We start from the raw sequence: 16,862 nt of genomic DNA, 5'->3' as shown, positions 1-16,862 counted from the left end.
CCGTTATTTTTCTCTTTTTCTGCCTCATTTAAGAACTCTAGCCCAAGGGAAAAGGTCGGAAAATTGTCTTCGTTTTGGGACTGGTGGGCCGAGTCTGTTTGTATCCATTATTGTCGCGAAATATATTATTTTTCCCAGCGCTAACAATGGCCACTCGCGCGAAGTTTCTGGCGAAGCGATTTGCTCACGCTATCAGCGTGCACTGTCAGGATTTTGAGCACGCTTACGTTTACTGAATTTGATTGCGTGGCTCTGCTAGCTATGTTATAATTTTGTATACTCACGTTTAATACTTGTTGAACAACAAGAATCCCAAGACAGCTATTTTTTATTATCATAACGTTAGGTTACTATGGTTATGATTTATTCGCAGTTCACATCCTTTTCTGTAAGATTGCTGACTATCTGTTTATATAGGTAGCCGAAAAAAATGATGTGATCCATAATTTTTTTGACGCAAACGTCAAAAAACAGTTTAAAAATCAGTCACGAAACAATTGTCAATACGTCCAAAAGAAATGCCAAAACCTATTTACTTAATTCATGCAAAGCACTTTCCAAACAAACCCCCGATGATTTCGAAAATAATATCAACCTGCGAGGAGAAATAAAGGACTGTATCCGCATTAAAATGCGAGGAAATCACAAATTTACCTTTAAACGAAAGGTTGACCATGGTTCATTAATTCTTTTTATATCGTCAGCCGGTCCATAGCGACAGGAGATCAAAACAAGCCAAGTTCAATCTAAAACTAAATTCATATATTCATGCATACGTTAGCAACTTTCCTTCCAGCTAATTGGGTGCTTTTGGCAGCTGGTGATCAAGCGATGTGGAGTAAAATTTCTAAATTTGACATGCAGGTGCTCGTAGGGCAAAGAAACGCTACAATTTACCTTGGAGAGCATTTCAAACAGAGGTAAAACGAGACAGTAGAGGTTAAACATTGGAGCGAATTGATGTCCCTTGCTCTGTAAATCAGAAACCGTGAAACAGTTGAACGAGGAATTACTTTAAAAGCACAGGCACCTTGGGTAGGAAATAGAATTCATGAGTCATCTGGCTTTACTTACTGTTCTAAATTAGTCGAGAACTTTGGTTAATATATACAAGAACTGATATCTGTTGAAGAGACTCTCTTTGCTCACTCGCGGAGTAAAATCAAATTATCAAAAGAGGCCAAGGGCGAAATCCTTAATGGAAGTATATTCCAGAAGTACAACTCATAAATCCATACAGGGATTTTTTCTGGTTTCCATAGACTTCCTCGCAATCTCTGGAAATATCATCGTCTGCTGGGTTGTCTTTAGAAAGCGAAAGACGCTTCGCGTTCCATATTTATACGTGTTCGCTTTAGCAGTCTCGGATTTGACTGTAGCGATATGCTGTTTCCCTCTCTGTATCCAGGCGTTTTTCGAAAATGCGTGGGCTCACGGCCATATCTTGTGCCAGTTCACTGGTTTTCTCATTTACTTCTGGGCAGGGATTTCTGTTCCAACCCTTGCTTTAACTGCAGTGAATCGCTATTTCCGTGTGGTCAAAACACAAATATATCGCAACTACTTTTCGGTGAAGTCAAGCCTCTTCCTGATCATGTCTGTATGGGTATTTACGCTTTGTGATGGTTTCTTATCGACCTTCGTTGGACCAGTGATATATCAATACGATTCGCGATTTTTCTTCTGCATTGGAACATTCGCCAGCAAAAAGCACCGATTAATCATCGGTGTGCTATTGCACTTGGTTCATGTCTTTATTCCTCTTGTTGTCATCGTGGCTTGCTACGTGAGTGTATTCAAGACAATACGAACGCATAACGCAAATATAACGCCCTCATTCCAAGCGTGGCGAAACCAGCCTTTGGTAGCCGTGAATGCATGGGAAATACGTGTTACGCGGTTACTGTTTTTAGTGATCTTGGGGTTTTTCGTATGCTGGATACCTGTCATAATTATTGGGATTTTGTCGCACTCATCAGTAGCGAATTTACCTGTATTTGCTTACGAATTGTACACCTTTTTGGCAATGACTTCCACTGTAATCAACCCATTCGTATACGGGTTGGGGAATCGGGAATTTCGGCGAGAGTTTATGGGAATTTTTAAAGGCACATGAGTTGTTAATAGAAGTTGTGACGTGAAATTTACTTTGGTTTGCAAACTAGTGTTGGGAATGTCTGAACGATTGAAGGGATTCAGGTTATTAATCAAATCAAAAGAAAACAACTTGGTAGCAAACAAATCAGAATAAGAAAAAGGAAAAAAAAGAAGAACAGCGTTTTTTTTCAATTACTGTACACTGACTTTGATAAAAAAAAATTAAAAAAAAACAAAAAACAAAGTACTCTTAACGAATCAATTACATCCACTATCAAGCGTGAACTATCAAAGGAATAATAAGAAAGACTTCAAACGTTCTGTTTAATTAATACTTTTATCCAAAAACTTATTCAAATGCTGTGTCAGTGGATGGAATAAAGATTGGAGAGATTTTTCAGAGAAGCACAAGTTATCATGCGCGTAATGCAACTAATACACTGCACTACAAAAAGATTCAGTGGAAACAAATGACCATTTGTTGTCATTGTCAACTGTCGCAAAAAGCTCTTGTCTTTTTGATAGTTTGTAAAGTTTTATTTGTTTTCATACGTTTTTCACCCTCTGCTATTGAAACACCTGCCAATAGCCAAACGTTCTTGAAAAGAAAAATGTCGTTGAAAATATAAAGGTGTGCGAGCTCATAGCGAGTCAAAGTAAACTTGACTTCCCACTCTCCTTCATAATTCCGAATGTCAGACCGGTATATTCAGTATGGCTCACAACGGATAGTTCTGGTTTTTAGATTTTCAAACTTTTCAACCAGGGTATAGGCTGTAGGCGTGAAACAATGTTTATACTTTCTCAGAGTATCTAAATTGGGAAGATTTATCAGCTTGGGAGATTGATGTTGTCCCAACCCAGTTTGTTCGAAAATCTCTTCAAAAGATTCTGTATCAGCAACTGCTATCTTTCAAATGCCACCCATGAGCATTTTTTTCAAAGTTTAGTGGAGTATATACAGTTGCCCTGGTAACATGTCACGATGTGATTAAAAATTTCAAAGCACATTTGGACGAATTTACATTTATATAGGAATTACTTTGAGAGGTAAAGAATACACAGTTCTCCCCCTCAGACACTCAGTTTAACCTCAAACAATAGTTTTAGAATTCCCTGCGAGGAAGTCTTTCAAAACTTGCAGTCTTCTGGACTTTTCGTCCTCTTCAGTGAGTCCATGTCCTTTGACGGGTGCCTCAAAATCCAGATCTTCCTGTTCAAAATATTGGGGATATTTCGTGGCGTATAACTCCCTGAGCTGTTCGAATGTTCTGCCAATAAAGCCGCCATCACTGTCTGCCTGTTCCTTAAGTTCGGTGAGGCAGTTTCTCAAACTGGTTTTTAAAAACAGAAAATAATGAAATTCAGGTTAGACTTTTTAATTAAAAAATAAATTGACGCACTTTGAACACAATCATCTTTGTCCTCAAGAGCTGACGAATAGCTCCAACAAAGAGTTATAACCCACTGTGTGATGCTCATCAAAAACAAGGCGAAATTCAAATTTTATGATCCCTACAGATGGCGTAATTAAAATCCAAGAACGCACGTTCAAGGATTATTTTACCAGCCTATTCCCAGCAGGCATCCTTTTTTCCTTGTTGTCCGCAGCTTTCAAATATAAACGCCCGCTACTTATACTCAGCTGGTTCCTTAATATCAAGTGACAATCATAATTTCTGCACACAAAAAAATATATTCTTTTTTTACACGAATGTTGCGATTTGTTGGTGATTGAAAGGATGTCAAGTGGAGCCGCAAAGCGCTTAGCGTTTATGATGATGATGATGATGATGATGATCGTCATTATCATCATAATTTTCGCTCACAAACGAACATCCAAAGAACGATAGCAGAATCAAATAAATCATAAGCAATCATGTTATGTTATTTGTGAAATCAAATTTGGGTGTACTACGTTACATTTTAGACCAAAGTCCAATTCCGTGATTAAACACGAGAAAAAGTAACTAAACTAAACGGAGAAAAACAGTGGTAGGTGAAAGTGTCCACGTCAACATCTAGTGCCAAGCTCAAAGTCTGTGAACGAGATTATCTAAATTATCAAATTAAATCATGCACGCAACGCGTAAATAGGTGTAATAGATCTCACCTGTATTTGTTACAAAAATTCTGCGTAACGCTAACAGTGTCGTCCAGATTGAGGACACTGTGCCACCACCCGGTCGGTATAAACACGATATCACCCGGCTTCTGCACACACTCTATGGGAAGGTTGCCCTTCTGGTAACGATAACGATTGTGATCATGATCATGAAAACGATCCAAATTCAAAGGTATTTGTCATTGAAACTTGATACGATGAGTACGATTGATAAGATTTGCCTATAGTTCCTTTTTCATGCTGTGGTATCATGTATTCTTGCCCTTTGTTTGGTCTATCATCTCCTTTTTGCCCTTTAGTGTTTCTATCCTGAATCTACGCTTCCATGCATTGACTTTCCCTTAGACTTGTCCATTTTCTTTCAAATTGTTTTGTTTCACTTATTTTTTTCCCTGATCTGTTAAAAAAAATTCACTCGGGAAACGTAGCTTTTGTGCTATGCAACGATATACGTTATCTCCAATATTCATTTTACATTTACATTTTACCATAATCTTTTAGATATCACCCACTTATAAGCTGTTTGTAGTCAAAGTTCAAAATAAATCTGTATAGAAGTTATCAGTGGTAATTAACATCACGGTAACTTCTCCCTATAACATATCAACATTATCCATCACACAGGGTATAAGAATACTCATGCTTATCAGGGAAAAGGTGTTATCTTGGTCTAATACCAAATTCTCGTAACTAATCAAGAAGGAAATGTGTAGCAGCAAGAGGGGAGAAGAAACGTCAGATCTTGGGAGTTAAAAGATTAACTCGAGGTTCATACCAAATACGGTCGGGTGTAAATCCACCAGTAAAACGCATCCTCTATGTCATAGTCTCTTTTTTGGTAGTAATTATTCTTCACACCTATATGATTAAAAAAATTAAAGCTTGCGGTAATCTCCTTTATTTGCACAGTTTTGGGCCAGTATCTGTTGTTCTTTGAAGGAGACAAAACCTAGCGATCCCTCAAAACTTCACATAAACCCGTTGGACTCCTCAGCGGCCATGTACATACAGGTGGACAAAAATCTCATTCCCTATGGTCTGTCCCTCTGTATCTCTTACAACTCGAAATTTTAACGAAAGCGAGGATTGGGAGGGGGTTTGGAAGGCTGCAGTTCTAAAGAAGAAAGTTTTAGCAGGCATCTTAAAATAAACTATCAAATGTTGTTGCTTCGCTAAAACGAGATTGATCATCATTGATTCTTCTTCGAAATCTTTTGGTCACCCTATATATACCTAGCACTACACTGAGTCAGGAAATAGAGAGCATGCAGATCCTAAGGTTCAGCTGCCATCGACCCTCTCTCACTCGTCAGACATAGGGCTGTCCACTTAGCTTTCCTCATCGCTTACCTGGAATGTGGTAGACCGAGGGAGGGTACATGCCCCATAATTTAGCCCCTTGTACCAGAGCCAACCAGCCAGTTGTATTGGCAGGGTCTACGTGCCATCCTGAGCCACTCCGTTTGGCAGCCATGATAATCCATCGCCAGTCAAGGCGAAGCTCTTCATCCACATTGTTCATGAAGTCATCTGACTCCGCAAAGAAGTCTGGGATGATGTAGTCCTGCATTGACAAGGAAGAGTACAAATTTGAAAATCTAATTTGAAAAGAAAGTCCATTGTAGGAGTAAAGGGGGTGAGTTTCTGAAAAAAAGTGTGGTGTAGTGTCGGTGGGAGAGCATAACAGGGTGATTTAGTATTATCAACTGAGTTGATAACAAACTGTGAATATAAGAAAATCATATATTTGAACTGCGGATAAAGACGTGAATATGAAATCAATCTTCGCAGTGATGAACGCTACTTGAGCAGTAGTGAAAATAAGGCCTGAAAAAAAATTCAGGCCTGTACGGGATTTGGACCCATGATTTCTGCGATACCGGTACAGTGATTTACCAACTGAGCTAACAAGCCAGCTGGGAGCTGGTCACTATGTTGGTTTCAAATAAACCCGTGAAGTGGTGAATAAATAACTGTGAATATGTGAAAATCACATATGTGAACTGCGGATAAGGACGTGAATATGAAAGCGATCTTCGGGTTACTTGCGACAAATTAACAGCCACAGGAAGAGCAACAATTCTCTTACATTTCCCATGCTAAAGAAATTAGTGTGCGAGTAGGCAGGCATAAGAATCAATCACCAATGTTTGCAAGTTTTTCCATTATTAAACGTGATGAGGCGGGTTAGAGTCTACTTCGCTTCCAAAATTTGTCGTGTTGTTTGTAATAGATGCAGAGACGACTGAATGCCACTGTATTGACAATGAAAATTATACTGCATGTGATACGAGCTCTTATGACTTTCCTATACGACAAGGCCAGCTACATCTTCAATAAACGCAATACTTCTATAAATTATATATACTTAAGAAAGCTAATAAATTATATCCGTCACTCCCCTGAAACACTGTCCCTCAAAAATTTACCTCTCGCAGCTCAGGGTACAGATCAAACACATCTGACATAAAGATAACCCACGGCGCAGTCTCGTTGGCGGCTCTCTCCTTCAGATACTTCACATAATTTGTTAGTGGCACCGGGGTTAGCCTTTGACCAATATACACGCCGTCCTCTATGCGAGGATCATGCTGGAATGTCTCAAACAGCCACTTGTCCATGGCTTTCCAGTTTTCCATCATGCCCGTTATAATACAAGCCTGACCTACAAATGTTCATTCATTATTCAAGACTTAAATCGGAGATTCACACTAACAATACCTAGGTTGTCTGTAAAATGTTTGGTAAGCTATTTAATATCACACAATAGGAATCAGTTGAACGCGTAATAACATCAATGGGAATTTGAAAACTCACCTAAATCTAAGTCGCACTTAGTTTGTTAGCGTTGTGTGGCAAAAGATGATTGAACTGCAGCTCACGGCGCAATAGCCCTCCTTGAGGAAAACCTTCGCTTTTAACAACTTAAAGTAAAATCACTTAACGATCGCGTAATGCAAATTTACCTTCTCTATAATTGTAGAATCAACCGAATGCCAGCGACAAAGAAAATAAATTACAACCAGTACCTGGTTTCATGCATTTCTCAGTGAACTCTTCTTTGCTGGGTTTATGTATCTTTGGGATAGTACAATGTGTTTCGTGTATCGGCCAGATGTCCACTACGTCCAGTTTCCGTAAATAATCTTCAAAAGCGCTCAGTCTGGATCTAAATCTCTTTTCGTGCGGCTGAAGGTCATCTTTGTTAAGCGAAGCTTTGAACAAGGAAGGAAGAAATAACGATTTTAGTTCAGAACTTATTAATTTATTTTCTTCTCCGTTATAGTTTCACTCATTCTTTTTTGTAGACAAAGTTTGCAATCGTAAGCAAATCCACGAACCTGACTTAAAGTACGAAACCTGTCGTACTAGTCTTAAATAATTTACAATACTCTACCAATGTCCTAAAATTTGGAATTCTTTCCCAACATCGATTACTGGTTTGACTAGCTTTTTTACTTTTACTTTAGAGATTGATTTTTTTAATGAAATGAGTCCGAATTGGCCAAGCCGCACATCCACAACTCATTGACAACCAAAGTGGCCTCCCCCATAAACCGCCTGGTCTTTTCGGAGGTCTCTTCGCCCCTCCATACTGTTAAACCTGCATAGATATTACATCTGAAGTGGCTAATAAATGATAAATGATGATGATGATGGAGATAGGCAGGGTGTTCTTATGGTGTAATCCCTCAGCTGTGTCTCATTGACTTTTGAGGGCCTGACTGGTTATTCTGTTATCAGTTAGTTTCCCCTTTTCTTGAAAGTGAATCAGATGGGATCGAACACAGCAGAGGACCAACTCATCCCTTCCCTCTTACACTCATTTCATTCACCCTTTTGACCCGTAAGAGTGACGAATATCTAATGTCCCCCTACAATATCAACCCTTAATCAAACATTTAGATCACAAAAATATAAGGAAATGATCACCGACTAAAAAAGCTCTCGATTGTCTGACAAATTCTCCTCGTAAGCGCTTTAGGATAAAGCCTTAAATGTTTTTTTTTCTATCTCAAAGTGCTCGCCATCTTAATCTCACACATTTAAAAAGATGACTCTCGATTTACTATGGCTTGAAAAATGCATTTCTAATTTGGTAGCGAGTTATCAAGCCATTTTTAAACTCAATAATACCCTTCAACCACACAAAATGATCGTATTCTAATTGCAATGACTTGTATTTATAGAATACCATCGTGATCACAGCTTCAAGTCTTTTAAATGAGAGCCAGTTTGAAGAAGCAACACCAGAGTATGGTGAATTTAAAATTCAGTGTTAAGCCCGTAAACACTCGAACTCGAATCAAATACACAGCGTCTATCTTAAGAACCTGCATGCGCTTGACCGCTGCGCAAACCCAGCTAATTCATGACCGATGGGTGCCGCGGATTTTTCACATAGGCCCAACCAACCAAATTCCTCTGAGTCGTGGGCTAAATGAATTAGACAATGTTCACGATAACACGTAGAAAAACTCACTCTAAAATCCAAACATTTACTCTGATTAGCTGCATGTAAATTGTTATGCTTACATTCCATTTGATCGCCTTCGATGTGAAACGCATCAGACTTTTGACACAGTTTCCTGCCATCTTTAAGCAATCCACATATTTTCACCTTGTATTTGCCACTTTTCAAGGTCTCAGGCACGTGTACTTGCTTTATATAAACTAATTTTCCGCCAATTTTCTGCGGAAATATTATATCAGTTGAGTACGCATGAGCAGTATGATCTCTGCCGTCCGTAAGTTCCACATTCCAGTTGTTGACCTCCCCCTGATCATATGCGAAGGTGACTCGCCTTGCCTTTCCATTTGCGACCCATAAACTCGTATTTTTAGGAAGTAATATTTCAAAAAGTCCGTCTGCAAGGTTGGCTAAAAAAGGAAAAAAATGACAAATGATAGAGATATTTGTTTAATAGAATACAGGTATGGTAATCAGACGTCTTGAGTAGCTCTTTTTACGTTTGATACAAGTTCATTGTAGCTGCTGTTCCAACAGGTAAAATCTTGATGATATAAATGTGCGAAGATGGTGTGCTCAAGTGAAAGATGACTGATGTATTCAGTGAATAACACATGCAGGCATACTCGGATAAAAAGAACTCCAATTACTCCCGATAGGAGTCGAACCTAAAATCTTCCGATTGGTACTTCGGATGTTCTTTACCACTGAGGCAAAAGAGCCTTCCACGAGTCTATCACACTCTAAACGCAAATTTTTTTGTCCTTTCCTGAACGATACTCGAACAATTCCATCGACCTCGCAGAAGTATGATAGGTATGAAAATGACAATTCAGAGTCAGTCTACTGGTCAAACGAATCTCTGTGAAAATCGTTCGTTTACATTGGATAAGCTGATTTAAATATCTACCACAATCTGAGCTCGAAATAATCACAAATTCTAATTTTCCCTCGATACATAATTAGGTTATAAGGGCTGTGTTATTAACGCTATCAAATCCATTCAATCTTACCAGGTACAAACAACAGAAATATGATCGTGTATATTAACGCCATCTTTATTTCCCTTAAAACAAAATAAAAGAAAAATTAGTTTCTGCTATGTGGGGAATATTTAAAAAGAAAATGCCTGGGCCACTCAAACCGCAAAATATCAAGTTGAGAACATAACACTGAATCACAAGTAAGTTGACGCGGGTTAAACCACAGTCATAAAACCTCAGTGCAATGATCTTATTTGCCTATGGTAGAACTCATCACAAAGTATTTAAGTTTATCCAGGGGTTTCAATAAATTTCTGCATAGGCGGCTACGTAACGATGGTGTGAGAGGCAGCTGTGCCCAGAAAAGGGGCTGTAAGGGGGAAACCTAACAGAAACCTTTACAGGCGGCGGTAGACCGCCAGTATAGCCGACTTTTATTCTTAAGACGCTAGGTATACTCCAAATGCTGATCACTATCGAGTCTCAAAGTTGAGTGAAGCGATACATTAAAATTAACATCTCCCCTACCAACTATATAACTGTATAGTTTAAGCAGCTCTAATTATTGTCGATATATCAAGTTTTCTTCTGTTCTCAAGATCATGAAAATAGAGGTTATACTTACAATGCCGAGCGAGGTTTAACGCTTTTTTCTGTAACTTTTTCCTTATTGCTCTTTGCGATATTTTACGATAGAGGCTTGATCAGTTCTCCGCACTCGATAGGAACCAAAGACACCTGTTTCTGTTTCTACCATTCTTATTGTCCAAACACAGCTCACAGGCTGAATCAACAAATCTGTAAAACTCGAGGAATGAATGCGAAATTTTCATTTTTATCTATTGTGTTATAAAATTTTGGTTAAATTACCTGATAATTCAAACCTTTCCGAGAATTAATTTCGTCTTAAAGATCCTTCGATGACCTCGCCTCGATTCTGTGACATACCACCTTCATATGAATTATCATGATGAAAAAAAAATGGCAGACGACCGAAAATTTGCACCATTCACTTAGACACCTTTTTAAAAATGAAAGACTCAACAGTTAACTACGAGTTCAGATTCCTAACACGTATCCTGCGCATCTACGCATACATCAGATCATAGTCAGTGTTCGAGCATGTGATCATGAATACAAATATTGTGTCTCCATCACACGGTTCGCCATATTGACCGGGGTTAAAGAAAGTTCCTGGGTTCTAATAGAGAAATGTATCCTTTGTTTATCCTTGTGGCGCTTGGTTCGCTATCGAAATGATCTGAGCGTAGCACGAATGAAAAAATTCATAGTGCGGCGGCTAACGATAAATAGATCAATCAAAGCTTCCTTGATTAAGGATCAGTTTGTCTTGTGGGATCACGGCGCAATCTTAGTGAGGAAGATTAACGAAACACTTCTTGTCATTTTAGCACAAAGAAGTGTCGAGGAAGTCTTTTCCTGAGCGTTTCGAAACACGAACATTTCTGATTCACAAATAGCGATCTTTCAGAACCAGTGGAGAGACGAATATGCAGCAATTTAGAGCGACATCTCACCAAGAGATGCGAGTGGAGTTCATATCGCATTTCTCGCCGACGCACACGGAAGAAGCATTTTGTTGTATGAAAATAATGAGGTCTAAGTGCGAACTGTGTGATGTGAACTTACTCGTTGGTGAACCTCAGCGGCGGATTGCCGCGCATCGACTCGTGTTGGCGTCATGTAGTCCATATTTTCAAGCCATGTTTACGAGTGAGCTAATTGAAAGCTATGGGCGGCCGTCACCACCAAAAATACAAGGATGTCAAATAGATCAGCAAATACATAGATGGCTTAAGGATCAGTTGCAGGATAGCATAGCTAATAAAGGAATGGCATGGCCAAATTATAGACAGTCTAGTTTTCCTTAGTGAAACAGAACACCCTAAACATGAATAGTTTAGCCAAATGAGAAACGGTCTAGTAGCCCATGTTGAGTTGGAACATGAGATTGTGAAATGGACTAGCTCACTTACGAATAGCTTAGCACTCATTTGCAATACAGTACTCAAACGGTGTAGCGTTGCGTTAAACGGTTCAGGGTAACGTCGAGTAGTACAGCCTACACACAAACGGTGTAGCGTTGCGTCAAATGGCTCAGCGTAATGTAGAATGGTACAGCGTACACACATATGGTGTAGCGCTGCGGGAAATGGCTCAGCGTAATGTCGAATGGTACAGCGTACATAAAAACAGTGTAACGTTGTGTGAAATGGCTCAGGGTAATGTCGAATGGTACAGCGTACATACAAACAGTGTAGCGTTGCGTGAAATGGCTTAGAGTAATGTCGAATGGTGCAGCGTACATACAAACAGTGTAGCGTTGCGTGAAATGGCTTAGAGTAATGTCGAATGGTGCAGCGTACATACAAACAGTGTAGCGTTGCGTGAAGTGGCTTAGCATAATGTCGAATGGTACAGCGTACACACAAATGGTGTAGCGTTGCGTGAAATGGCTCAGCGTAATGTAGAATGGTACAGCGTAGACACAAATAGTGTAGCGTTAGGTCGAATAGCTTTGCAAAACATCAGACGCTCTATCTGAACATTAAATTGCTTAGTATTACTTGAAATATTTCGATGTTGTGGCGAATCGTCGTGGCGTCACGTGAAGGCTATGCCACTCCTTTATTAGCTATGCTATCCTGCAACTGATCCTTAAGCCATCTGTGTATTAGCTGATCTATACGACATCCTTGTATTTTTGGTGGTGACGGCCGCCAAGGCATCTCGCCGAAACCACCAAAAATACAAACCGCAAATGGAACAGCGATCTGCTGGGGGCATGACGTCATCGAATGCGAAGACTGGCTAACTGAAAAGAGGGTGGTATTTTTTACCATGAAAACATTTGATGGAATTGTAAAATTTAAAAAACGATCTCTGGCTAAAACTTTTAAAAATACGAGCTTTCGGCTGTTTGCGCACAGCCTTCAACGGGTAAAATGATAAAAAGGTAAGAAATACTAGGTGTGAAGTACAAAGTAGGAAATTAAAAATGCTAATAACTAAGAATGTTTGTTAAAAATACTAGGTGTGAAGTACAAAGTAGGAAATTAAAAATGCTAATAACTAAGAATGTTTGTTAAAAAGAATGTTGTATTGTCCGGGCAAAGGACAGGAATTGTTGTCTGCATTGGGAGTTAACTTGAAATGCCACGCTTCTAGTGTTTTTCTTGTTCTAAAACTGCCTTTGTCAATAATAGATGCATTATTGGGTGTTGCTGTCTTAAATGGTTTGATTTATGCCATTGGTGGCTATGATGGAGCATCCTGTTTGAATAGTGTTGAGAGATTTGACCCTTTGACAGCTCAGTGGACATCAGTCGCAGCCATGAACACACGAAGGTATCTTCTTCTTTTGGTGGATATTTGTACAAATAAAATTACTTTCTTGCCCCAAATATCCATTTTACATCTTTTTTTTTTTTTTGCATGTATTATGCAACTTTTTACAAAATTGGTAATTCAAGTGATCTGACCACGACTACATTATTTAATAGATAATTACTTCGGTTCGCAGCATTATACCCAATAATGCTGCGAACCGAAGTAATTAACTATTATAATTATTGACCCTCATAAAATCCTATTGTTCTCTCTCTGCATTACATCGACGATTTCAGTCGCCCCTGGACTTGACTGAATATGAATACTTTCTCAGGCTGAAATCGCCGATATAATGCTGAGAGAGAACAATAGGATTTTATGAGGGTCAGTAATTATTTGTAGTGAAAATCCAAAGAGCAGTGAATAAACCATAATGGTAAAAAAATTGTTAAGAATGAAGAATGTAACACAAATTAAAATTGTTCAACTGAAAAAATCTAGCTGCTCAATTCCTCAAGCTGAACAAAACATTACAGAACTTTACTATTGGACTCTGGGAGTTCAGTAGGTTTTACATTAATTAAAATGCCCTTAATACTGAACTGATATACCTTGTATATTTTGCTGTCAATTTCTTGGAGTGGATGTCCTTGGAGGCCAAAAAAAGGTGTTGTTGACTTGAATGGCCCTTTCTTGAGAATGGCTCTTGAGAACAGCCACAAGAGGTGTTAATCCTTTAGATCCCAGAAGTAATAATTTATTATTATTATTAACATGTCATTTCTCGCTGTAATATCCACACATTATCCCAGAAAAGGGATAGGTTGAAGTTGTTTGTTTGATTTAACACCAAATTCTCATAACCAATTTACAAAGAAATGTGTAGCAGTTAGTGGGGAGAATAATATTAACAATCAGATCTTGGGAGGTAAAGGGTTAAAGCCATCACTAGCCTCCTGGGTGAGCTTTGCCAGTCGAGGACATCACAGTACTGTGTAGATCTCCTCAAGTGACAATAATCACCCTGAAGGCAAGCTAAAACATGTCTAACAGCCTATTTGACTCAAGTTTGGACTGCAAGGCCCCCTTTTTGCCTGTTTGGCTGTGTTCCCCCAACAGATTGCCAATCTTCCACCAGGGGTCTCTGAGAATCTTTCTTGTCTGCAATGCAAAAAATATAACCAACAAAATGCACATAAGTTAAGGTCTGTTGACATGAGTGTCATTTAAGAAAACTTTTGGCAGCACAGCCAGCAAACAGTGCTTAACTACATCGTAGAGAGTGACATACACATTTGATTCTTACCTTCAAACACTTTCTTCCCTCAGGCGGTATGTGCGTGTGGGTGTAGTGAATGGCATCATCTATGCCATAGGAGGCTATGATGGCAGTGCACACCTAAACACAGTGGAGTGCTTTGACCCCATGACCAATACATGGAGAATAGTTGCCAGTATGGCCAGCAGAAGAAGCAGTGCTGGTGTGGCTGTACTGAATGACATGCTGTATGTTGTTGGTAAGTTACACAGTGCAAATTGAAGTGGAGTCTTCCTTTTCTGGCTCTTTGAGCTGCAGCTGTTTGTAGTCTGATGTAACGTTTCCTGTGCTTAGTCTTTGTCTAAAACTTACTGTAAGTGGGATGAACTGGTGTACAAAATGATCATCCCCCAGGGTCTGGTTTAAATTTCCCTTTTTTCCTTGTCTTGGTCTCAGCCCAAGCTTTAGGTGGTCATCTTCCATTTACTCTGGCAAAGGGCTTACATTCAAAATGTCAGCTTTGAAAACTCTGTACAGTGGCCAATTTACTTTATCAACTTGTTTGATCAAACTAAACCTCCAAATGTGTTTGTTTGTTCTTTTATACTCTGCCATGTTGTCTATTTCAATTGCAAACCATGTTGTCAATGCTACAGGAACAAAAAAAATATAGTATTTCATGAAGTTTCCATTATTTAAGAATTCTCTATTACACCTCTCTTGCCATAGGTGGTAATGATGGAGCATCTTGTTTGAACACAATGGAGCGCTATGAACCTGTTGCTGATGCATGGACTTGCCTGGCCCCTATGAGTATTCGCCGTAGCACCCATGATGTGGCAGTGATTGACAGCATATTATTTGCAGTGGGAGGTAATGATGGTAGCTCCAGTCTTAACAGTATTGAGAAGTATGACCCAGAAACAAACAAGTGGACATCAGTTGTCTCCATGAGCACAAGGAGAAGCAGTGTTGGGGTGACTGTGGCTCATGTTTTGCTGCTCTGAAGCTTATATTCCTTGGACATTAAAAGTTTATTGAGTGACTTAATATTAGATCATTTTAATTAATATAATTTTTTAAGTTGTTGAATAAAGTGGTGAATTTGTACCACCTGTACATGTGTGAAAATTAAGTTATTCTGCAGAGGTGTAAAACTGTTTCATTGACTTTGACTTACAAGTCTCTTATGTAACTGTTTGGTCTAATGTCTTGCAAAGCACTCTCTACCCCACCACAGGCTGCTTCATGATAGGGATCCAGAGAGAAGATGTTTAGTGAGACCAAACAATGACTGCAATGAAGACCATTGACTGCCATGTATGTTTGAAGAGTCAGAGAAGTACACTTTGTATTATACATGAATAAGTGTCATCAAGTTACACTTCAGAGACGTAGCTTGTTATTTGGCTCTAGTATATTGAGACCTGTCTCCAGTTGGTGACTGAAAATTATCACAGGGTCAATCTGTACTGAAGCTTGAGTTTTTTCAGAATTACTTTTGTAAAATAAATTTTAGTGCAAATCACTCGTAAAGATCAATTTGTTACTTGTTATTGTAAATATTACAATGCACATTAAATCCTTGATAGCACATTGATAAGTGTCCTTCTGTAATCTAGTAAACTTTCATGTACCCTTGTTTTGTGTTTTCTGCAACATTCATCATCTAATATCAGAGAAAATTACAAATCAACATTTTGTGTGTTTTGGGGTATTTAAACATATACTGCAGATTACTTCTTTGATATTGAGTTGTAATCAGTTTGTTTTGTAAGATTTTGAATTTGGACTTTTCAGTATTTGTTATTAAATGCATGCAAACTTTTCATTCTGTTGTACTTTTTGGACCATGTGATATGAGGATTTTACTTCAGTTGTCACTGTAGATGAGTTGATTGCTTTTTATGTTGCATTGATTTAGAAATTGAATGTACAGAGTTCTTGTATTGAATAAAGTTAATCACAATTATGAGTTGGTATTTTTATTTTATGTGCATTTGCTAAGTAGGTCTGAGACTGTCAGGGTTGAAAATTGTTAAAAAAAAAAAAGAACAAGGGGAACATCTGTACATCTTCTAGCCATTCTTCCCTCTCCGAGGAAAATTTTAGCAACATTGCAATGCAGCAAATTTTTCTTTTATGGGTTTCTGACATGAAAGGATATATTTTTCTAACAATCAAAGAAATGTCATCAACCCTTAAACTCCCATGAGTGACCAAGACAGAATTTCTCCTTACAGTATCAATAAAATATCAACCAGATAAGTGATGAGAATAAAGAAAAATATCAATTTGGGGATAATTGGTTGACCCAATACTAAATTCTCTGAACTAACATTATAAGAATTGTATAGTTGACAGTAAGGAGAATTACAAATTTGATGTGGGAGGTAAAGGGTTAAAGGGCCTGAACCCTTTACACACTGACATCAGTGTGCACATTCTCCATACTGTTCTCTTTAAGTTCTCTTTAAGTTCTCTTAGGGACAAGGGAGTTGAAGAAGGATTTGATGATGTTAAAAAAATGGTTACATTTGAGGACAGGTACTTCCTCATTAGAAGAATTTGAGGACA

The 16,862-nt window shown here is 38.6% G+C and overlaps 3 protein-coding genes across 4 annotated transcripts; 2 read left to right on the top strand and 1 right to left on the bottom strand.

Moving 5' to 3' along the window:
• The first annotated feature begins 30 nt into the window (after positions 1 to 30).
• Positions 31 to 2,976, top strand: LOC113669036 (melatonin receptor type 1A-like). Its single transcript, XM_027185029.2, has one exon. The coding sequence runs from the start codon at positions 1,199 to 1,201 to the stop codon at positions 2,114 to 2,116; it is 918 nt and encodes a 305-aa protein (XP_027040830.2). The 5' UTR covers positions 31 to 1,198; the 3' UTR covers positions 2,117 to 2,976.
• On the bottom strand, positions 2,403 to 10,934 carry LOC113669027 (2-oxoglutarate and iron-dependent oxygenase JMJD4). 2 transcript variants are annotated; one of them, XM_027185016.2, is made up of 10 exons: positions 10,547 to 10,934; positions 10,302 to 10,474; positions 9,707 to 9,759; positions 8,759 to 9,103; positions 7,252 to 7,437; positions 6,652 to 6,887; positions 5,573 to 5,786; positions 4,998 to 5,080; positions 4,211 to 4,341; positions 2,403 to 3,431 (listed from the first exon to the last, which is right to left on the bottom strand). In XM_027185016.2, the coding sequence occupies exons 3-10, from the start codon at positions 9,747 to 9,749 to the stop codon at positions 3,191 to 3,193; spliced, it is 1,479 nt and encodes a 492-aa protein (XP_027040817.2). In that variant the 5' UTR covers positions 9,750 to 9,759; positions 10,302 to 10,474; positions 10,547 to 10,934; the 3' UTR covers positions 2,403 to 3,190. The 2 variants fall into 2 exon arrangements, with proteins under 2 accessions (XP_027040817.2, XP_089070250.1); XM_089214124.1 differs by having other exon boundaries at positions 10,302 to 10,934.
• A 253-nt stretch (positions 10,935 to 11,187) lies between these two features.
• LOC113669025 (uncharacterized) lies at positions 11,188 to 16,258 on the top strand. Its single transcript, XM_089180882.1, has 4 exons — positions 11,188 to 11,425; positions 12,904 to 13,045; positions 14,357 to 14,544; positions 15,015 to 16,258. Exons 1-4 carry the CDS (start codon positions 11,188 to 11,190, stop codon positions 15,290 to 15,292), a joined length of 846 nt encoding a protein of 281 aa, XP_089037008.1. The 3' UTR covers positions 15,293 to 16,258.
• The last annotated feature ends 604 nt before the right edge of the window (positions 16,259 to 16,862 follow it).

Source organism: Pocillopora damicornis, chromosome 8 (genome assembly GCF_964200805.1).
Source record: "Pocillopora damicornis chromosome 8, jaPocDami1.2, whole genome shotgun sequence".
NCBI lineage: Eukaryota > Metazoa > Cnidaria > Anthozoa > Scleractinia > Pocilloporidae > Pocillopora > Pocillopora damicornis.
This window is presented reverse-complemented; position numbering and strand designations above follow the sequence as displayed.